The following is a 24,623-nucleotide window of genomic DNA, read 5'->3' on the forward strand; positions in this document are numbered from 1 at the left end:
TCACTGCCCTGGGTATTCTCCATCTGCCTCCTCTCCCTTCCAGTCTTGAAGATCCAACCTCCACCCTTCTTTGCCTTGAAATCTATAGACTGCATTATCTGGGTTCCCTTGTCCTATGAATTTAAGGTTGGTTTCAGCCTACAGGGGACACTACCCAGAAATCAGTTGGGAGAAATGAAATATCCATCCTCCTCACACTCTTCTTGCCTTACTGTGGCTCTGGCAGTTTTCTGTGTTCTATGTTCTATGGTTGTCTTTCATAATTCTATACATTCTTTCTGAGCTGTGGTAACAAGACTTGACTCTCCTTGTCCTTGCAGACTAGAGGCAATGGCTTCTCATTGTTGTCAATCAACAAGCACTTTAGCATCCTTTATTTATTGCTCCCCTTGATTCTGCTCATTGCAGGAAGGGTAACAGTCCCTTCATTAAACTCTCTTCATTTAGTGAATGAAGAAACAAAATGTGATACATACATATTACAGAAATGAAATTCTGATACATGCCACAACATGCGTTAGCCCTGAGGACATTATGTTAAGTAAAATAAGCCAATCACAAAAAGTCAAATATTGCATGATTTCACTTATGGGAAGTACTTGGAACAGTCAATTCATAAAAGACAGAAAACAGGATAGCAGTTACTAGGGGCTGGAAGGAGAGTGCAATGCAGAGTTTAATAGGTGCTAATATTTTAGTCTGGGATGAAGAAAAATTTCTGGAGACGATGCTAGTGACGACTGCACAACAATGTGAGGGTATTTAATGTCACTGAACTGTATACCTAAAATGAATAAAATGGTAAAATTTTATGCTGTGTAAATTTTATCACACACAAAAAAAACTTTTTTAAGTTTTTTGAGTGTGCTGTCTGTTTGCCAGTCAAGACCCTTACTGATTGGTTTATCAATGTATAGTTTACCAACCATCTCCACATACAATATCCCATTTGATATTCAAGCAAGAAATAAAACTGGAAAAGAGAGAGCAGGTAAACAGTGCTATAAAAATTTAAATCATTAATTACATACTCAGAAGCAACACATGTTTACTTCGTATCATGCACACAAAATGCATTACCTACAAAACAAAAAAATAACAATAAGAAAATACTTACCAAGCTTTTATCCACATTAGAACTAGCTCTGTTATCGTTAGGATTTGCGGCAGATAAGTATCTGGGAGGAAAAAATTTTTAAAAGAAAACAAAACAAAAAAACAACTTATTTAATATCCAGTAACAACCAGTAACAAATACTATATGCCTATTTTCTGTTCAGTATTGTACTTGCTCTGCTTTTAAGAACTAAGTGCAGGTTCATAATTCTTGCCTTTTTCTTTTTTTCAGGGCCATACCCATGGCATGTGGAGATTCCCAGGCTAGGGGTCAAATCAGAGCTACAACTGCTGGCCTATGCCACAGCCACAGCAACACAGGATTTGAGCCACATCTGCCACCTACACCACAGCTCATGGCAATGCGGTATAGGTCACAGATGAGACTTACAGGTCACAGATGAGGCTCGCTCAGATCTGGCGTTGCTGTGGCTCTGGCATAGGCCGGCAGCTGTGGCTCCCATTCGACCCCTAGCCTGGGAACCTTCATACGCCACAGGTGTAGCCCTAAAAAGACAAAAAAAATAAAATAAAATAAAATAACAAAGGAAGGGTAGCTGTAATAACTTCAATTTAATCATTATTCCAAGAAATTCAAATATCTAATACTATTCTGATGGAATATAATTTGATTAGAAGCACACTTTTTTTTTTTTTTAGGGCCACACCCGTGGCTAGGGGTCAAATTGGAGCTACAGCTTTTGGCCTACACCACAGCCACAGCAACAGAAGATCCGAGCCGCATCTGCAACCTACACCACAGATCACAGCAACGCTGGATCCTTAACCCATTGAGCGAGGCCAGGGATTGAACCCACAGCCTCATGGTTACTAGTCAGATTCGTTTCTGCTGTGCCAGAAGTACACATTTTAAAATGAATTTTTATCAAGGATATTTAACCCATCCAGTTAATGCTGCCATATAGTTCACTTTATATATTGTTATAGCATTTTGTTCAGATTTCCATCATGTAGGATGTGCCAACCTACTATTTCTATCATGTAGTATTGTAAAATTTATCTATTTCCTCACTAGGACATAAGTATTTCAAGAGAAGGTATCTTATTAATTATTCTCCCCGCACCTTGATCCCGAGTATATACTTAACAAAGAGTAGGTTGTCAAACATGTCTGTTGAATGAATGAATGCCCAGCAACAAAAATAATATTAAATGTTTAACTTATATCTCAAGTCCTTTAGCTCATATTAAATGAAAATAATAGCTAACACTGAGTGCTTACTCTATGCAAAGCATTTTTCTAATTGTTTTACTGTGCTTTGATTTACCGAACCCTTACCATAACCTGCAGACATGTTATTATTACTACCACCATCATTCCTCTTTTTGAGGAAATGAAGACATAAAAGGTGAAAGTTATTTGCCCAGAGTCACAGGGTATGACATGATGTAAAATAAACCATGGTGAAATCATTTAGTAGTCTGAGGGAGGAACTGCTTAATTTTTGAACAATTAAAAATTACAGGACTTTTGTAACATCAATATAGTGATGATAATGCTAAAAAATTTTGTTGTTCCAAAATGTGTTATAAAATCGGAATTCTTTGAATAACATAATTAATCAAAATATCAGTATTTTTATTTTATTTTATTTTTGTCTTTTTGCTATTTCTTTGGGCCGCTCCAGCAGAATATGGAGGTTCCCAGGCCAGGGGTCGAATCGGAGCTGTAGCCACTGGCCTACGCCAGAGCCACAGCAACGTGGGATCCGAGCTGCATCTGCAACCTACACCACAGCTCACGGCAACGCCGGATCCTTAACCCACTGAGCAAGGGCAGGGACCGAACCCGCAACCTCATGGTTCCTAGTCGAATTTGTTAACCACTGCGCCACGATGGGAACTTCCAAAATATCAGTATTAACAGAATCTTTTGATCTATTAATTATTGTAACTTGAAGATATGTATGGTATCATTCAGCAAAGAATTTCTGAAAAACAATATCCTGACCATGGATGAGTATGAAAGAAATTAATATGAAATACTGGAAATACCATGCATTGTTGAAAAGTGGCATATTAATATATCTCTTTATATACCACTAAAGCTACTTTAAATGATCTTAAAGTGATTCTTAGATATTCCTAAGAAAATACTATGACTACAACAAAATCAATATCTACTCCGAAAATCAATATTTAGCGTACTTACCTACGATTGCTATAATATGTAAATCCTACAAAAGGTAGTTGATTGCCAACAAAAGCTTTAGGTATAGGGAATGTTTCTTCATCTCCTTTATCTTCTTCCAAGTCATCAAAGTTACTTGTGTCAATGTCACTACTTAAATCAGGTACAACTGGTGCCACAGCTGAAAAACAGAAACAAAATTAGTAGTTCACTTCAAATTTAATACAAAGTGAGTCAATGATTCCATAAAAGCTACTAATGATTTCCCATATACAAATAACTTGTAAACCACAAATTCAAAATGGGTTGAATCCTATTACAGTAAGCTTTACTAGAATTATTAACCAATGGGTATTGATCATTAATTACATAATTCTGTGAACTGATTATCTTCAAAGTCACCTATAATCATACTTCAAGGTTAATTTGAATATTATAAGTCAAGTATGATTAAAAGATATGCAAAAGCAGTTAGGACTACAGAAAAGACTTTTCAGAAACTATGTAGCATAACAAACTGTACTCAAAGTTGATTAGTTTCAAAACAAGTATTTTGTCTGTTAAGGTCTCTACAGCAACTTAGAAATCAAAGTTACTTTTTAACAATCCTGGGTATAATAATTTGTTAATGAAATATTTCTACTCATCTAGAATCTAAATGATCAGTATTTCCCTATCCCCCAACTCAGTATCTCTGTAAGATTAAGTCACAAAGAACAAAGTATTTTTTTTAAATTGAAATATAGTTGATTTACAATATTGTGTTAGCTTCTGGTGTACAGCAAAGTGGCTCAGTTATATATTTTTTTTCTCAGAGTCTTTTCCATTATAGGTTACTACAAGATACTGAATAAAGTATTTCGAATTATATTTTACCTTCCCTGAATTCAGTGATTAAGAGACAACTCAGTGAAGTATTTATGAAATGGCTGTTTGGAAAAGACAGCGGGGATACAAAACCTGAGCACAGAACCTTTAAGAATTATAAACTTGTTTGGGAGCAAGACCCATATATACTTAATAATATAAAACTGTATGTGGCAATGCAAATCTTTATGAAACTGAAGAAAATACCATATGAAACCATTACTCCTAATATCCCCTTTTGGAGCTTAACTATGCCACACAAGGTACACCTAAAAACAAATTTCAGGAAAAATATTTTTAGTTTAAAGATACAGGAGTATAATAAAAGTCACTGAAATCTTATCATTAACATATTCAGTAATTATCTTAGACACAGCCATCTCATTTTCCCTTAGAGAAAAAGACAAAGAACAAAATAACTGACCAAAAATAACTGACCTGGTTTTACAATCTTAACTTCTTATACAAAACAATCATTTTCTATTGATTGCCTATTCCAGGCAAGAAATAATTATTGTTATACATTTCAAATACAGTGAAATATCAGATGAATTTGGGAATGAAACAATACATTTAAACAAAAGAAGCTGTAGTACTAACAGTGAATGAGAAAAGAGTTTCCTTAAAGACCAAGAAAATTGCCTGACTAGACAGTTCTAGTTTCCCAATATTAATTGCCTAATTTATAATTTGTAAAACGAGGGTTAAAAAAGAGTTGTCCCTCCTTACAAAGTACATGGTTTTGGCATAAATTTTACTTTTAAATGGTGGTTCTCAATCAGGGAAAATTTTGGCCCTTGGGGGATATCTAGCAATGTCTGGGTACATTTTTGGTTGTCAAAATTGGAGAAGGCATGCTACTGACATCTGGTGGGTAGAGACCAGAGATGCTGCTTAACATCCTACAATGTTCTGGACAACCCACACCAGAAATATTTCTCTGGTCTAGTGTTGAGGCTGAGAAAACCTGCTTTAAACTTAAAAATCTGATTTAGATTTTTAAAAGGAAGCAGAGCAAGTTTTGGTGAATTTTCTTTTGCTGTTTCAGGTGGATCTAGTCTCTTTATAGATGACATACCATTTCAGAGGAGTTTTAAAATGAGACAAATACTGGAGTTCCTGTTGTGGCTCAGTGGCAACGAATCCAACTAGTATCCAAGAGGATTTGGGTTTGATCCCTAGCCTGCTCAGTGGGTGAAGGATCTGGCATTATCATGAGCTGCAGTGTAGTTCACAGATGTGGCCTGGATCTGGTACTGCTGTGGCTGTGGTGTAGGTTGGCAACTGTAGCTCTGATAGAACCCCTAGCCTGTGAACTTCCATATGCCACAAGTGCAGCCCTAAAAAGCAAAAGCAAAAGCAAAAAAAAAAAAAAAGAGAGAGAGAGAGAGAAATACTGAGATATAAATATGAGAAATCCTGGGAGGATTATAAATGTAATTATTTCTGATTCTGAATTAAGATGTTAAGACTTTACATAATACCTTATAATCATGCCAGAACTAATACGAAGATAAAACGAAGGATAAAGATAGCTTTACTGAATTATCAATATACAGTATTCCATTTTTAAAAAATTTACCTTTTAATAAGTAACTGGTAATAAAGGAATCATGTTTCATAAAAAAGAATCCAGCTGATTCAGCTGATGTTACCAAAAATGGTAGAGTGGGAGCTCTAAGAAGCTGCCCTTACACTGAAGTAACAAACCATTAAATCTGCAAAACTATCAAAACAACCTATTTTTTAAAAAATTCTGAAATCTAAGAAAAAACTTACAATAAGCAAGGAAATGTTTAACGAGGTAAGAGGCTGCTAATTTTGGCATTTAAGGAGCTGTCATTAACTGCTGAGATAATGGAGAGGGGACATAAATGAGCACACATAAGGAACACAGACTTTAAAAAATAATTCAAAAAGTTACTAAACAAATGGATGGCTGGGGACTACAAATCAGCAACAACAGCAAATCCTACAAGGATGGAATACTGATTCCAGAGTTACAACATTTGGAGTTCTCTGGTGGCCTAGTGGTTAAGGATCTGGCGTTATCACTGGCATGGGTTCAATCCCTGGCCCAGGAACCTCCACATTCCGTGGAAAAAACCAAACTAAGATAAAACCCAAAAAAGAGTTACAACATTATAGTCTCCAGTATACAACAGAAAATTAGAAATCATGTAAAGAAACAGGAAAAGAATGACCTATTTACAAGGAATAAAGAAAACAACAGAAAACCTCACTGGGAAACCAAGACTTTGGATTTACTAAACAAAGCCTTTAAATACATGTCTTAAATATGCTCTGAGAGCTAAAGGAAACAAAGAACTAAAGGAAACCAGGGCATGATACCTTAACAAATAGAATATATCAATAAAAAAGATAGGAAGACAAATCAAATGTGAACTCTGGCACTGGAATGTACAAAAGCTGAAACTAAAAATGCACTAGAAAGGTTCAACAACAGATTTGAGCAAAAGAACCAGTGAACTTAAAAGATAGGACAGCTGAAATTGTCAAATGTGCCAAACAGAAAGAAGTAAATGGGGCCTAAGGGATTTCTGGGATACCATAAAGCTGACACACATGCACGCGCACACATGTGCGCGCCCTCTCTCCCTCTCTCCCTCTCTCCCTCTCTCCCTCTCTCCCTCTCTCCCTCTCTCTCTCTCTCTCTCTCTCTCTCTCTCTCTCTCTCTCTCTCTCCCTCTCTCTCTCTCTCTCTCTCTCTCTCTCTCGGAGTCCCAGGAAAGGAGAGAAAGGGGCAGAAATAATATTTAAAGAAATAATGGCTGGAGCTCCTTTGTGGTGCAGCAGGTTAAGAATTGGGCATTTCACTGCAGCAGTAGGGTTGCTGCTGTGGCATGGAACTTTCACATCCTGTGGGCACAGTGGGAAGAAGGAATGGAGGAAGGAAGGGAGGGAGGAAGTGTGAAAATGAGCCAAATCTACTGGAATATATAAATCTACACATCCAAGAAGCTCAATGAGCTCCACGTAAGAACACAGATCCATACCAAGACAAATTATAATAAATTTTCAAAAGACAAAGACAGAGAGACTATTAAAAGCAACAATAGAGAAGCAACTCATAACATATAAGCGATTCTCAGTAAAATTAACAGCCAATTTCTAAGCACAAACCTTAAAGGCCATAAGGTAGTGGAATAACAGTTAAAGTGTTGAAAGAAAACAACTTTCAACTAAGAATTCTATATCTGGCGAAATTATTCTTCCAAAATGAAGGAGAAATTAAGATATCCAGATAAAGAAAAGCTGAGTGTTTGCTGCTAATAAACTCGTCCTACAAGAATGTTTTAAAGGGAGTCTTACAGGTTGAAATGAAAGGATACCAGACACTATTTTAAAGCCTTACAATCAAAGAACACCAGTAAACATAATTACATAGGTAAATGTAAAAGCCAGCTTTACTGTAATTTTATTCTGTAACTCCACTCCCCTACATCTAACTTAAAAGACAAATGCACAATAAATCTATGTTAATAAGCACACAATATATAAAGATGTAATCTGTGATAATAACAATATAAAGAAAGGGAATGGCTTTGTCTAAGAGCAGTTTCTTTCTTTTTTTGTCTTTTTGCCTTTTTCTAGGCTGCTTCCTGTGGCATATGGAGGCTCCCAGGCTGGGGGGTTGAATTGGAGCTGTAGCCCCTGGCCTACGCCAGAGCCAGAGCAACGTGGGATCTGAGCCGCATCTGCAACCTACACCACAGCTCACAGCAATGCTGGATCCTAAACTCACTGAGAGAGGCCAGGGATTGTACCGGCATCCTCATGGATGCTAGCCAGGTTCGTTAATCACTGAGCCATGAAGGCAACTCCTAGGAGCAATTTCTGTTGCTATTGATAGTAAACTGTACCAGCTCAACCTAGATTGTTATCAAGTTAGAATGTTAATTGTAACATCCAGGGTAATCACCATAAGAAAACGACTAAATAATTTATGAAAAAGGAAGAGGGATTCAAAACGAGAAAAAGAAATCCACTAAACAAAACACAAAAGGCAGTAATGTAAGAATTGAGGAACAAAAAGAAAAAATAAAAAACTGAAAATGAAAAGGACAATGACAGAAGTCTTTCTGTGCAGTATTCACTTTAAATCAAAATGAATTTCATTGATTGAAAGGTAGAGATCAGAAGAATAGATTTAAAAATTGATCCAATTACATGCAGTGTGCAGAGACTCATTTTAGATCCACAGACGTAAATGGGTTAAAAGGAGAGAGTTCCCACTGTGGCACGATGGGATCAGCAGTGTCTCTGCAGCACCAGAAGGCAGGTTTGATCCCCAGCCTGGCACAGTGGGTTAAAGGGTCAGGTATTGCTGTAGCTACAGCTGCATATACACTCCATATACTACACGGTGGCCGAAAAAAAAAAAAAAAAAGATATTCTACAGATAAAAGAGCTGAAAAGTAGCTATACTAACACTAGACAAAATAGACTTTAAAAGGGTCAACTCATCAAAAAGATACAATGATCGAAGTTCCCATCGTGGCGCAGTGGTTAACGAATCCGACTGGGAACCATGAGGTTGCAGGTTCAGCCCCTGCCCTTGCTCACTGGGTTAAGGATCTGGCGTTGCCGTGAGTTGTGTAGGTTACAGACGCGGCTTGGATCCCACGTTGCTGTGGCTCTGGCGTAGGCCGGCGGCTACAGCTCCGATTAGACCCCTAGCCTGGGAACCTCCATATGCTGCGGGAGCGGCCCAAGAAATGACAAAAAAAAAAAAAAAAAAAAAAAAAAGATACAATGATAAACACATGCATTGGATTTCCCTATGTGGAGTGGCTGGTTGGGAATCTGGCATTGTCTCTGTGGAATGCAGGTTTGATACACGGCTTGGCACAGTGGATTAAGGATCTGGTGTTGCCACAGCTGCAGCTTGGATCTAATCCCTGGCTTGGGGACTTTGATATACTACAGCTACAGCCATAAAAAACAAAAACAGGAGTTCCCGTCATGGCGCAGTGGTTAACGAATCCGACTAGGAACCATGAGGTTGCGGGTTCGGTCCCTGCCCTTGCTCAGTGGGTTAACGATCCGGCGTTGCCGTGAGCTGTGGTGTAGGTTGCAGACGCGGCTCGGATCCCGAGTTGCTGTGGCTCTGGCGTAGGCCGGTGGCTACAGCTCCGATTCGACCCCTAGCCTGGGAACCTCCATATGCCACAGAAGCGGCCCAAGAAATAGCAACAACAACCACAACAACAACAACAAAAGACAAAAGACATAAGACAAAAAAAAAAAAACAAAAACCAAAAACAAAAACAAAAACAAAAACATAAATGCATTCAGCAATACAGCCCCAAATTTAAATGTAAATAAACATATATAAAATATAAAAGAAACAACTCTATCAGATTCTTCAATAATCCACTTTCAGTAATGGTCAAAAAATCTAAATGGAAGATGAATTTAAGTAAATGAAAGACTTATGAAAGACTATAAACCAAATATAGATGTAGAATAAAATAAAATTTTAAAAAAGCAGTCAAATTGTAAACACATTCAATGTAACTGTTATGAAAATTCTGTCCTTCTTTGCAGACATGGAAAAAACCATTCGAATATTTATATGGAATCTCAACATATCACAAATACCTCAGACCACAGCAATAAAGTATCTCAATAATGCAAGTCACAAATTTTTTGACTTCTTAGTGTGTACAAAAGTTATGTTAACACTATACTATAGTTTATTAAGTGTGAAGTAGCATTACGTCTAAAAAAAATATACAGGAGTTCCCGTTGTGGCTCAGCTGTAACGAATCCAACTAGTATCCATGAGGACGTGGATCTGATCCCTGGTATCGCTCAGTGGGTTAAGGGTCCAGTGTTGCCGTGAGCTGTGGTGTAGGTCGCAGATGGGGCTCAGTGGCTGTGGCTGGCAGATATAGCTCTGATTTGACCCCCAGACTGGGAATTTCCATATGCCTCAAGTGGGGCCCTTAAAAAAAAAACAAACCCCCAAACCAAAAAAACCCTTGGTAGCTCCTAAATTCTTTATTCATGAAGCCTACACTGATGATGTCTCCCATGAGAATGTAAAATTCTGAGAAGACGCTAGACCTAACTGATCCATGAACCTTAAGTAGTATATATGTGCACGTACATAATTTGTGGGTGTTTTTTTTGTTTGTTTGTTTGTTTGTTTTTGGCTTTTTAGGCATATGGAGATTTTCAGGCTAGAGGTTTAATCTGAGCTATAGCTACTGGCCTACGCCACAGCCACAGCCATGTGGGATCTGAGCTGCGTCTGTGACCTACGCCACAGCTCACAGCAATGCTGGATCCTTAACTCACTGAATAAGGCCAGGGATTGAACCCGAAACCTCATGGTTCCTGGTTGGATTCGTTTCCACTGAGCCATGACGGGAACTCCATTTTGTTTTTAACAAAACTGAAAACTCACTGCATGATCTGACAGTTACCATCTTAACTAGTGTTTGCCACTAGCTAAAGGTAGATAATGGCAATATTTTATTTCAAGTGAAATCATGAATGGTGAAGTGCATTGCAAGTAACCATATCTTATATTTAACACAGCATTATTTATTAATAATGTGTTATTTCATGTAATAAAAGTTATCATTTTGTCTTCCCTAAAATTTAACTGCTGACAAGTGAGAATTTCTTACATTTCTAGTCTATATAATCCTGAATAGTGAAAATCTTTAAATGGTACATGGTATTGCACAAGATCAGACTCGGGAGTCTTGTCATTTGCTAGCAGTGAGACCTAAAGCAAACTATTTAGGTCTTTTCTTTCTACTGTCTTTTATCTGTAATTTCCTGACATTTCTTTAATTCTATCTTGAGTGGAAAAAGTAATTTTACAGTCTTAATATTTTGTGCACCTAAATTAAGAATGAATAAATCAGGAAGCTCATGGAAATTCTGCCAAAAACCCAGCTATTTTGTACCCTGCTCCCACCCACCAAGGAACAGATGGTGAAGATTAACTGCCATTATAACTTACAGACATGTAAGCAGTAAAATTACCAAAAGAACTTTTATTTGCAAAACAGTAAGAAATTTTGCCAAGGAAAATTAGAGAGGCCAAAAAAATTAAAAAGAATTATAACTGTTATATAATTATAAAAAACTTAGCAGGTCAGAGAGGCCAGTTCAGAATAAAAGTATTCCTGGTATTTTAGGGGTGGGAAGTAAAGAAGGGGTAGGAAGAGGGAAAGGGAAGGAGAGAACAATAAGTTCCACAGACTTCAATTTTATTTTTTTTTTTCCACAATAAGCACAAAATAGTAGTGATTAGGATTAGGAAAAGCTCTCAAAGTGTTTAAGTACATTAAATCTAAGTAGTCTATAGCAAAACCATGGATAACAATGTAGATCAAAAAAGGTACAGAAAAAGAAATAAAAGGCATCCATATAGGAAGAGAAGAGATCAAACTGTCACTGTATGCAGATGACATGATACTATACATAGAAAACCCTAAGGACTCAACCCCAAAACTACCTGAACTGATTAATAAATTCAGCAAAGTGGCAGGATATAAGATTAACATTCAGAAGTCAGTTGCATTTCTGTACACCAGCAATGAAACATTAGAAAAGGAATACAAAAATACGATACCTTTTAAAATTGTACCTCACAAAATCAAATACCTCGGAATACACCTGACCAAAGAGGTAAAGGACCTAGATGCCGAGAACTATAAAACTTTAATCAAAGAAATCAAAGAAGATGTAAAGAAATGGAAAGATATTCCATGTTCCTGGATTGGAAAAATCAATATTGTGAAAATGGCCATCCTACCCAAAGCAATCTACAGATTCAATGCAATCCCTATCAAATTACCCATGACATTTTTCACAGAACTAGAACAAACAATCCAAACATTTATATGGAACCACAAAAGACCCAGAATTGCCAAAGCAATCCTGAGAAACAAAAACCAAGCAGGAGGCATAACTCTCCCAGACTTCAAGAAATACTACAAAGCCACAGTCATCAAAACAGTGTGGTACTGGTACCAAAACAGACAGACAGACCAATGGAACAGAAGAGAGAATCCGGAAATAAACCCTGACACCTATGGTCAATTAATCTTTGACAAGGGAGGCAAGAAGATAAAATGGGACAAAGAAAGTCTATTCAGCAAGCATTGCTGGGAAACCTGGACAGCTGCATGCAAAGCAATGAGACTAGAACACACCCTCACACCATGCACAAAAATAAACTCCAAATGGCTGAAAGACTTAAATATACAACAGGACACCATCAAACTCCTAGAAGAGAACATAGGCAAAACACTCTCTGACATCAACATCATGAATATTTTCTCAGGTCAGTCTCCCAAAGCAATAGAAATTAGAGCAAAATTAAACCCATGGGACCTCATCAAACTGAAAAGCTTTTGCACAGCAAAGGAAACCCAAAAGAAAACAAAAAGACAACTTACAGAATGGGAGAAAATAGTTTCAAATGATGCAACTGACAAGGGCTTAATCTCTAGAATAAACAACTTATACAACCCAACAGCAAAAAAACCAACCAATCAATGGAAAAATGGGCAAAAGACCTGAATAGACATTTCTCCAAAGAAGATATACAGATGGCCAACAAACACATGAAAAAATGCTCAACATCGCTGATTATAAGAGAAATGCAAATCAAAACTACCATGAGATACCACCTCACACCAATCAGAATGGCCATCATTAATAAATCCACAACTAACAAGTGCTGGAGGGGCTGTGGAGAAAAGGGAACCCTCCTGCACTGCTGGTGGGAATGTAAACTGGTACAGCCACTATGGAGAACAGTTTGGAGATACCTTAGAAATCTATACATAGAACTTCCATATGACCCTGCAATCCCACTCTTGGGCATCTATCCGGACAAAGCTCTACTTAAAAGAGACACATGCACCCGCATGTTCATTGCAGCACTATTCACAATAGCCAGGACGTGGAAACAACCCAAATGTCCATCGACAGATGACTGGATTCGGAAGATGTGGTATATATACACAATGGAATACTACTCAGCCATAAAAAAGGATGACATAATGCCATTTGCAGCAACATGGATGGAACTAGAGAATCTCATACTGAGTGAAATGAGCCAGAAAGACAAAGACAAATACCATATGATATCACTTATAACTGGAATCTAATATCCAGCACAAATGAACATCTCCTCAGAAAAGAAAATCATGGACTTGGAGAAGAGACTTGTGGTTGCCTGATGGGAGGGGGAGGGAGTGGGAGGGATCGGGAGCTTGGGCTTATCAGACACAACCTAGAATAGATTTACAAGGAGATCCTGCTGAATAGCATTGAGAAATATGTCTAGATACTCATGTCGCAACAGAAGAAAGGGTGGGGGAAAAAACTGTAACTGCAATGTATACATCTAAGGATAACCTGACCCCCTTGCTGTACAGTGGGGGAAAAAAAAAAAAAAAAAAAAAAAAAAAAAAGGTACAGAAATGACAGCAATACTAATAAAATTACCTATTTATAGAAATTCTTTAAGGTTCATTTGATTTAAATCAATGACATAATTCATTTTATTTACTTTTTCATAAATGTGGTTATATTAAGTAGGTATAACAATATCAAAAAATGCCATTGATTGGGACATCACAATTCCACTAGACTATGAGGTCCAACAAGGAAGACCTTTTGCTGGTTTGATCACTACTATTTTCCTAGTGTCTGAAACAGAGTAGTGCTTGGCATATAGCATGTGCTCAATAATGCTTATCGACTAGGTTGCCTCTTCTTCTAATTACTATAATATCAGTTTTCTTTCTTTCTTTCTTTCTTTTTTTTTTTTTTTGTGCACCTGCAGCATATGAAAACTGCCAGGATAGGTGTCAAACAAGAGCTACAGCTGCTGGCCTACACCACAGCCATAGCAACACAGGATCCGAGCTGCATTTGCGTCTGCGACCTACATCACAGCTCATGGCAACACCGTGACCCACTGAACAAGGCCAGGGATCAAACCCACATCCTCAGGGGTGCTAGTCAGATTTGTTTCTGCTGTGCCACGACAGGAACTCCTGAATATCAGTTTTCATCACACAAAAGGAATTATACTTTCCCTGTTTTTTAGAGTGATTTATTATGTTGTACTTCTGTAGTTATTTATATGCTGCTTGACTTTGAAAAAGAAAGAACAGAAAAGATACTTTGTATTTTCTTCGGTCCTCTTTTAAATTTTCTATTTATAATCATATCTGTATGTTCTCAGCCTTCTGAAACTTCACTAAGAGCATAACTTGAATAAAAGTTTTTCAATGCAACTATTCATCATGTCACTCTACTCTGACTTGCAACAGTTTCTCCTGCAGTGTAAAGACAATAATCATGTCACACTTGCATATGAAGAGGAGGAAGTTAACTATTAATAAATTCTCCCAAGGTCAAGCTGATCCTATAGCTTCTCCCAATAGCAGGTCACTCAGTGTTATTCTCTATAGCAGTATAATTTCTTAATTTGCAGACAAATTTCTTACTTCCCCTTTTCCCTTCTCAATTTTGTACCTTAAAACAATGAATGTACTGTACCTGAAGGCAATATATTGATTTCCTTTAAAATATCTGATAACAAGGATATGTCAATAATATTGGCAAACCTATACAAACCTTCAAAATTAGCAAGATTTCTCTTACCTGAAAGGAATCTCTCTCGAACTCAACCAGATAGGCAGATCTTAAGAAGAATACCTAATTTGTAACTTGCTAAAATCCACACAGCTGAGCTCATTCTATTACTCTGTTCATTGTAGTTGCTATAGCAGGAAATTAGTGCCTGGTATACACTATCCTTTCTCTGGTAAGCATAAAAGAAAATAATTCCTGACATTTCAGCAAGGGAAAGATGAATTCTTGGCCTCCCAAATCCACAAAGACAATGGGAACTTTTCATGCCATCATGATTTTGATTCAGCTATGTTAAGTAAAGTTTTCTATGAATCATCATTTTAACTTTTCTTTAAATAGGTAAGTATTCTAAACTGAAAATTAACTTCTTGAACACTACAAATTTTTATTTCTGGATTGCAAGCTGCAAGCCTGATGGAATCAAGCATACCATAATTTCTTATATCCTGACACAAGTTAAATTCTGATAGAACCTCCTTATATTTTAGGTTTTAGTAAAAACAAGAATATTTATTTTTCACAAGAAATATATTTTAATTTCATTACCTATTACTTATCAACTTCCTCTACAATGAGATACTACAGAATAAACAAAGAGCAATTCAACAAAGATCAAATATCACATCACGACTGCTGAGCCCAACTCCATTACATGTATATATGTCATTTTGGTATCTTGAATGGGACAGGAGAGAAGTAGTAGTACAATTTTCCCAATGTTATCAAATATTCTCTTTAACCATTAGCTAGATTAGGACAACTAAACAGCATTTGTGTACTTTGGATTTTCATCAGATATACATATATGTTAACAAGAGAGTTCCAACAGACTGTTTACAGCAATTGCTTTCAAATAATCACTGCAAGAGAAAAGAACTTACTGTCTCGGAGTGTTTCCCAAGCCCACTGGTCATTTTTGAAGAAGAGATGTCGCTTGATTTCTTCTACACCATTTCGCCCTAATCTCACCTCCCTGAAAAGACAGGGAAGAAGAGTCATCAATGATTTAAGACACTATTACTAAACTTGTTCATATTTATTTGTGAACATAATGCTAAATCTGTGCAGGATGATAAATACAATTCTATGTCACCTTAAAATTATATTCCCAAGGTAGGCGTCTAATGAGAGGTGTAGCTGCCAGCTTATGCCACAGCCACAGCCACAGTCACATCCACATCAAATCCAAGGCACATCTAAGACCTACACCACAGCTCATGGCAATGCCAGATGTTTAACCCACTGAGTGAGGCCAGGAACCAAACCATCCTTCTCATGGACACTAGTTGGGTTCGTTACTGCTGAGCCACAACAGGGACTCCTATGACATAATTTTTAGCTTACATAAAAAATAAGATGAAGACTGAGAATATTAAAGATTTTTTTCTGAAGAAAAAAGACACAAAACCCAAAGCTTTATTGATACTCTATGCTTTTCTACTGACAACAGAAATCTAAATGAATCACTTACCTTGCTTCATTAGCCTAATAAACTTTCTGGATAGGTTTTTTAAAATATTGATAAAGGTATACATTTTTGTAACTGAGAACTTTACTTCACACCAGGAGCTAACAAAAATTCCAAAAGATGTTTGAAATTTAAAATTTCCATTTTATTCTCTATTAATGTTTCTGACCAATCAAAACCCAATGACAACTAATTCTTGATATTACTGCAAAATTGAAAGCTTAAACAGGAAAAGTTACTCATTTTTGGCCTCTTCCGTAGGCAAAGAAATAAAACAGTTTAAATTGCGCCTTTAGCTGAGTTGGAAGAAGGAACTTGGTACCTTCTGTTTTAGTAGAATACTTATAAAACAACAAAAACACCCTGAATCCCAATTTTTTCACGAGTTTAAAAGATAAACTGCTTTAGATATAATGAGATATTTTAAAGAATCTTTCCCTGACTCCCACAGACTAGATTAGGGAACCTCTCCATGGGTCTATGGCCCACAGTACTTAGAGTACTTATCTCTCTGTACAATAAATGTCTCGTTTTCTTGTCTATTTCCCTCAGAGGACTATGAAATAGTGAAGTACAGTGGCTGTGTACCTTGTTCATTTCTATATCCTTAGCACCTAACACACAACAGCTTTTATTCTATACTATATTTATATAGTACTTATATTAAAATGCAAAAAATTAATTTTTAAATTTTAAAAAAACTCTTGTCTTTTTAGGGCTGCATCTGTGGCATATGGAAGTTCCCAGACAAGGGGTCAAATCAGAGCTACAGCTGCTGGCCTACCCCACAGCCACAGCAATGCCAGACCTTTAACCCACTGAGCAAGGCAGGGGATCAAACCTGCATCCTCATGGATACTAGTCAGGATCGTTACTGTTGACTCACAATGGGAATCCCAAAATTTCAAAAACTATATATTTCAGGCTCTAAAGGACATACTGAAGGAGGATAAGTTAATTTTAACCAAAGTGAATCTGAAATTGAAACATCAACACACTAAGCCTCTCCACTATTTAAATTAACAATGTATATTAAACGTTATCTTAGTAAGTCATCTGGTTCATATTTAAATTAAAAAAGTAAACCGCAATATGCCATTTCTGTTTCTAAACCACTTACGTGCATTTACATTTAAAAAAATGCTTCTTAAAACTGGAAGACCACATCAATAAAGGAAGGAGATAGGAAATATTACATACTTTTTTAATATAGCTTTGCAATATCCACTTAATTTCAACAAGCACATTCCATACATAATTAAATCCTTCCCCCAGCTCTACTGAGGTATAACTGGCAAATAAAATTTTAAGATATTTAAAGTACACGATATGGCAATTTGATATATGTACATACACACTGTGAAAGGACTCCTCCATCAAGTTAATCAACACCTCAATCACATCACATATTTACTTTTCTTTTATTTGGCTAGAGCAAGAACATTCATTTAAGTTCTACTCTCTTAACAAATTTCAATTATAGAATACAGTGTTATCTCAAATGGCATCGACTGGAAGATGCATCATTATTTCTCTATCACTAGGAAAAAAGTTCCCAATTGATTAATACAAGCCATTGACTGTAAGATGCACTCTAATTATACAGACGTTAACATGTTAAAAAGAAAAACCTCAGACTCAATAAAGTATACCATCATTTTTATACTTAGAAACAGTTTTAAAATTTAGCAATGGAGGAAGACCATCTGGTCTAGTCATCAGAAAAGAATCTATTATCCCAATTTCCCAGGTAAGGCAAATGAGTTGAGACACAGAAAAGCCATCTAGAAAAAAATCATTAAAATTATATTAGGTTTCACTGAAATGAATGATTTGGGGAAGGGTAACATGTTTATTCTGATAGTTCAAGCAGAGGAGCTCAGATATACACTTTAAAAATTGAGCAGCAGGAGTTCCCACTGTGGCTCAGTTGTAACAAACCAGACTAGCATCCATGAGGACACAGGTTTGATCCCTGGCCTCACTCACTGGGTTAAGGATCTGGCATCATGCTCTGTGGTGTAGGTCACAGATGTGGCTCAGATCCTGAATTGCTGTGGCTATAGCCTAGGGTGGCAGCTGTAGCTCAGATTTGACCCCTAGCCTGGGAACTTCCATAAGCTGCAGGTGTGGGCATAAAAGGCAAAAAAAAAAAAAAAAGATTATTTACCTGTCAGTAAGGAAGGCACAAATAAGATTTTTTGCTTCTTTTGATATATCATTATCATCAGGGAAGGTAAGTGAATTTTTATGATTCATAATCTTACTGTAAGTTCCAACCAAAGAATCTGCATAAAATGGTGTATCACCTGATAAAGAGATGGGAAAACAAAAGCAAATTAAGATACATCTAAAGAAATCAGTTTCAAAGGAAAAGAGTCAATGTTACCTGTTTAAACATAATTAAATATACATAATCTAAACCTAATATATAAAAAGTAACACATCAAAAGTTTCTCCAAGCCTCTAAATAGCTTGTCAAAACACACAAAGTAGGTTTGGATTTGTCTGTTTCCCACAGACAAAATCAACAGTGCTTAATGTAATATTTTACTAGAAGCAGCCAAGTCTAAGTTCAGATATGAACACTATGTGAGAGGTATAAAAAATCCTCCTTTACTTACCAACAAGCATTTCATATAAAAATACTCCAACTGACCACCAGTCACATTCTCGTCCATAATAACCATCGCCACCTTGAGACTTTAATACTTCAGGGGAAATATAATCAGGTGTTCCAACTGCTGTATCACATCGTACCATACCTTCCTAAAAATAGGTCAAATTTTCAATTAAGACATAAAGTCTCAATTATTTAATACAAGTTTTTTCTTAATATAACCTATAGAACTCTAGGTCTTTGTGTTATAAAATATCCTATCAAAATCTAATGCAAAATTGACAAAAATTAATAAGCAGCTTAATCATATATACATATTATATATACAATATATTCATAATATATTTGTGTACATGCATATGGCTGCAGCAGCAATTTTTTTTTTTTAGTAATAATACCAGAAAGATGCACTATTTATTATACCCTCTAGTTGTACTGATATGATGATCTCATCTTAAATGCAGAGAATAAGTATATAAGCCAATGCAAGTATATTAAGGGGCTGATAGGATGAAATCACTTGTTAACATTAATATATAAATGCTGATTTTTTTTTACTAAAATAGTTGTTCAATTTAACTATGCTTGAAACTGACAAGAAAACATCTAAGAACTGACTATACGAATATAAAATGGGGAAACATGTATGGGAAAAGGCATAGTAGTGTTAAGCCCACTGCTATCTCTCTAATATTGCTTTATAACCCTCTCTCCCAAACAAACAAAAAAAGCTATATATACCTGTTACTTACTTTAGCTAGTATTAATACAACAGAATTATAGACGTTCACACAATAATTCTGACATAGTGTTTTCCTTTTAACAAATAAATACAACTTTCTGGCTTCTATGATAAGTTCCGAAGAATATAAACTGTTTCAACTTGAAAATAAGGCAGACAGTTGCTATTTCAGCTATGTATATATGTTATTTATTATACTATATATCTTCTATGATAGACTCCCAAAATAAGCAGTAAGAACTTTTACATGTTTAATAGAAGGCTAAAACACTAAAAACTATAAATATTACTGAAATCCAGTTTATAAAAGTCTAGTTTTTTTCTTCCCCTTTTTCAATTTTATTTATGGAAGTCCAATTTTAACACTGGTATTAGTATTTAGTGACATTTAAACCAATTCCATTTACTAATAGTGGATTATTATAGAGTTGTTTTAAAAGATTTAGCAAATCTGGCAATCCACACTTCCCCTAAATAGAGAAGGAAAAAAATAAATCACTTATGAGTTACTAACACAACATTGAAACCATGGCATCTAGTTCAACAAATAAGACAAGGCACATTAATTCTGTGCAAGTCCAGATATGGTTAGTATATTCTTAAAACATTTTGTAAAAAGCATCTATCTTGAATTAGCAAAACTAAGTTAAAATCTAATTATTTAACCTTATTCATCTTCATACAAGTACCAAAATCTGCTAACTTCAAATGTCCAGATTTATCCAGCAGCATATTATCAGGCTTCACATCTCTGAGGAGGGGGAAAAAAAGGTAGAGTTATCTCTGAAACAGATCAGAAACTAATAAAAATTATATGAGGCAGTTATTTTGTGTCACATTTCCTCACTCAATTTAGATAAGGTCACCTTTGATGTATATGTGCTCTCTATCCACATCTATAAACTTCAGGGAAACTCTCTCCTATGTTAATGCCTCAAGAGAAAACATACAATATTCCTTTTTCTTTTAAGTAGAGTTTGATTCTTCCAAGAGGAAAATCAAGTAATTTGAAAACAGTCACAAAAAAATAACATTCAAACACACAAGATAGATAAACATATAAAAAGTAATTGAGGAGTTCCTGTCGTGGCTCAGTGGTTAACGAATCCGACTAGGAACCATGAGGTTGCAGGTTCAATCCCTGGCTTTGCTCCGTGGGTTGAGGATCCGGTGTTACGTCAGCTGTGGTGTAGGTCCCATACGCAGCTCGGATCTGGCATTGCTATCTATGGCTCTGGCATAGACCATCAGCTACAGCTTCGATTCGACCCTTAGCCTGGGGACCTCCATATGCCGCAGGTACGGCCCTAGAAAAAGACCAAAAAAAAAAAAAAAAAAACAAAAAAAAGTAATTGAAACACACAAGATAGATAAATATATAAATAACCCCAGAAGAAGGTCTAAGTCACTTCCATTTTTATACCCTTGGCATTGAGCACAGCAACCACACATAAAATTCAAGTGGCATTTACAGAACAAATGAAATTATTTTTCTAACAAATAAATATAATCAATTCATTAATTTAAAGCAAACTGACTTATATGTTAAAATCTGTATAAAAACCAATCAAAAGTCAATTAATTTGTATATAAAGAATTAAAAGTGTTAAAAACCAGCTTATAGATTTTACTTTTCAGGATACCATATAAAAGCTATAAAATCAGATTAGGAAATATTAAAAAATACATTTATATCAACACTAAAATGATTTTTTTCCTCTTTTTTGGCTACACCTTCAGCATATGGAAGTTCCTATGACAGGGATCAGGAACTGAAGCTGCAACCTACGCAACAGTTGCAACCTAGCCAAAGCTGCAGCAATGCTGAATTCCTTAGCCACCGGTACTGGGCGGAGGATGGAACCCTCACTGCTGCAGAGACAACAGTGGATCCTCAATCTGCTGCACCACAGTGGGTGAATGAAATGTTAAAACCACAAACTGCAAAGTTTTAAATTCTGAAATACCACTCATGTCATATGGGAGAATGAGTGGATTTAGAGTGGGAAATGCTAATCAATAAAGTGTAAGTGCTGATTTTTAGCTTCTCTTCTCTTTAACAAACGCGAAAATTTAAGGCATTTAGATCTTTACCTATGAATAAAACCCATGGAGTGGATTGCATCCAATGCAAGGACTACTTCTGCAGTATAGAATCGGGCCCATTTTTCAGGCACATCATAGTTGCTCATTAAGTTTACAAGATCTCCACCTGGCATGTATTCCATTACCATGTAGAGATAACGATCATCTTGGAATGCATAAAACAGCTAAACAAATATAAAAAACAAAGAAACAAATTCATTAAGATTAAGCAAAACTGCTTCATTTAAGAATTGTCTAAAATACTAATAAAAGATCTAATTAAAATAATCAAATTGCAATAGTTCTAAGTGCTCTTTAAAAAAAAAGGAAACAAACAAACATAAACAGTACAAAGACCTTTGCATATGCAAAGGAATTATTAACTGTGGTTATTTCTGAGGAATGAGATAGCGACTTTTTTTTCTCTAAACCTTTCTTTCTTTTCTTTTTTTTTCTTTGTTGGCCACCCACAGCACATGGAGTTCTCCGGCTAGGGATCAGATCTGGCAGTTGCAATCTATGCTGCAGCTGTGGCAGTGTTAATCCACTGTGCCAGGCGGGAATCAAACCTGTGCCCTGGTGCTATAGAGACACTGCTATGCCACAGTAGAGACACTGCTATGCCACAGAGGGAACTCCTCTCTAAACCCCTTCTATACTAACTGAATCTTTTTTTGGTGGTGGTAGTGGGGAACCACGTTCATGGCATGTGGAAGTTCTCAGGGGCCAGGGATCAAACCTGCACTGCAGGTGCAACTATAATCCTTTCTAGAAGAGTATATGAGACTATACCTTACCTGACTTTTATACTTGCTACCTAGTCTGTGCCTGGATGCCTGGCAGTTGGCAAGTGCTTAATGAACGTTTAATGAATAAAAGCACAAATTACCCTATAAATTGAGGATGTAGTTAACAGCGATTAACTGCCTTTCAGAGTTGTTAAAAGACTAGCAAATGTAAAAAGCACTTAGTACAACAGATGTTCAATAAAGAGTAGCAGTCAGTAGGAGGAGGTGCAATAACAGTTAACAAAGAACCAGGAAGAGTAAGGTCCATTGATACAAAACTGGCAAGAACATCAGGCATTAATATATGATGAGACCAGGGTTGAAGTTAAACGAAGAGCAGATTTACAAAAGAACATTTTAAGTAAACATGACATTAGAATCAAGTTAAAATAAATAAAATAAGCCCTCTAGAAAAATTATAACTAATTTACCTAGGCACTTATGTCTTAAAATTCTTTTGTTTTTTTTTTTTCAATACTTTTGAGAAACCTAAAGCCAATACAATATTATTTGGAAGCCCAGCTTAACTTTTTTCCCTTCATCTCTCCCATTGCTTCCACTTCATAAATTAGAGACACACATAGGTAACTTTCCTCCTAGAGATGATTCAATAAAATTAAGTTTTATGATTTTAAAAATAGTGGTATATTAGACACTTTTGTAATTGACAGTAACTTCTCTATTACTGTGCTAAAAACCAAAGTTTTTCAGATATTTTAAGTTACACATTAGTAGAGCAACAATGAAACAACAGCAAAAACATACCTGCACAACCCAAGGACTATTAGCAAAAGCCATGATGTCCCTTTCTTCCCAGAAAAAAGCAGAATCAGATCTCTTAATCATTTCAAATTTGCTGAGAAGCTTCATAGCATATACCTTCCTTGTGGATTTATGCCTTACCTTTAAAATGGAAAATGAAAAGTAATATTAACCTTTCATTAACACTTAAAGCTCAGTGTTTCCCAGAACAATCTACTAAATAATTTTTTTGGGGCCACAACTGTGACATGCAAAAGTTCCTAGGCCAGGGATTGAACCCATGCCACAGCAGTGACCCAAGCCACAGCAGTGACAACACCAGATCCTTTAACTAGGCCACTAGGGAACTCCCTACTAAATAATTTCAACATCTTGTTAAACGACTTAACATTATTGGTCTAGCTATTTTAATTCTTTCTCTTCTGAATTAACCCAATTAGACAATGTCAAGGCTTTCATTACCAGAAGTAGCAATGTTAGGAAAAAAAAAATCTTTATTCCCTAGATTATGGTCCACTTCCCCTCCTCCTCCCTGCTATGTATGCTACTTTCTGTTTATAAAACTTACTGTGCCACAACACTTTAGAGAGTGTAATATTAACAATAAAGATTTCTCTTCTGACGCCTGAAACCTCTTCCTTAGTCATGGCTGCTTGGGGAAAATATTTCACACTACTGCTCAAAAAACTCTAGGCTTTCAAATCCTTAGGCAAGAATGTCTACAGCAATTTAAAGCAACAATTTTATAAAAACAATTCTTGCCTAAATAATATATGTTAAACACACAAATGGATTTTTTAAAAGTTTTTTTAAATCTCATTAAAATAACCTACCAATTGAACTTCTCCAAATGCACCTCTACCAATCACTTTCACTACTTCATAATCTTCAGCTTTCATTCGTAAATCTCTAATTTTATTTATTGTGTCTTTATCTGTATGAAAAGAAAAGTTTATAATTTTAAATCACTGAAACATTATAATTAAAACTGCTTATTTTACATTCAAGTTCTTGAGAAACAATAAAAAACAAAAATGTTCACCAGGAATTATTTGACATATGTAAAATATAAAGTTGTAAAATAGAGAAATGTTCAGTGCGCTAAGAATTGTTTTAAATAAATTCTGGAATGACTTCACTCTAGCTATTAAAAGAGTTTTGTTAAAATCTGACTTACTAGAATGTCTTAAAAACAAGTATGGAGTTCCCATCATGGCGCAGCGAAGACGAACCCAACTAGGTTGTGGGATCGATCCGTGGCCTCGCTCAGTGGGTTAAGGACCCGGCATTGCCATGAGCTGTGGGGTGGGCCATAGACTCAGCTTGGATCTGGCATTGCTGTGGCTGTGGTATAGGCCAAG

The 24,623-nt window shown here is 36.1% G+C and overlaps 1 protein-coding gene across 7 annotated transcripts in view; it reads right to left on the bottom strand.

Annotated features, from left to right (window-relative positions):
* The window catches only part of ROCK1 (Rho associated coiled-coil containing protein kinase 1), a 151,034-nt gene that overhangs the window by 70,820 nt on the left and 55,591 nt on the right, over positions 1–24,623 (bottom strand). For all 7 annotated transcript variants that reach the window (XR_014807728.1, XM_084964317.1, XM_084964319.1 and 4 more), the window contains exons 3-11: positions 24,096–24,196; positions 23,266–23,403; positions 21,722–21,897; positions 20,294–20,378; positions 18,890–19,034; positions 18,436–18,574; positions 15,679–15,770; positions 3,290–3,449; positions 1,118–1,178 (exon numbers count right to left, since the gene is read on the bottom strand). Coding sequence is in view for 6 of the 7 variants with exons in the window: in XM_084964317.1 (XP_084820443.1) it covers positions 1,118–1,178; positions 3,290–3,449; positions 15,679–15,770; positions 18,436–18,574; positions 18,890–19,034; positions 20,294–20,378; positions 21,722–21,897; positions 23,266–23,403; positions 24,096–24,196 (1,097 nt within the window). In the remaining variant the exon portion in view is untranslated. The remainder of the gene's footprint in view (positions 1–1,117; positions 1,179–3,289; positions 3,450–15,678; positions 15,771–18,435; positions 18,575–18,889; positions 19,035–20,293; positions 20,379–21,721; positions 21,898–23,265; positions 23,404–24,095; positions 24,197–24,623) is intronic.

Source organism: Sus scrofa, chromosome 6 (genome assembly GCF_054392235.1).
Source record: "Sus scrofa isolate SSC_HxYL_T2T_F1_AM1 chromosome 6, Sscrofa_HxYL_maternal_Yorkshire_Landrace_v2.0, whole genome shotgun sequence".
Lineage (NCBI taxonomy): Eukaryota > Metazoa > Chordata > Mammalia > Artiodactyla > Suidae > Sus > Sus scrofa.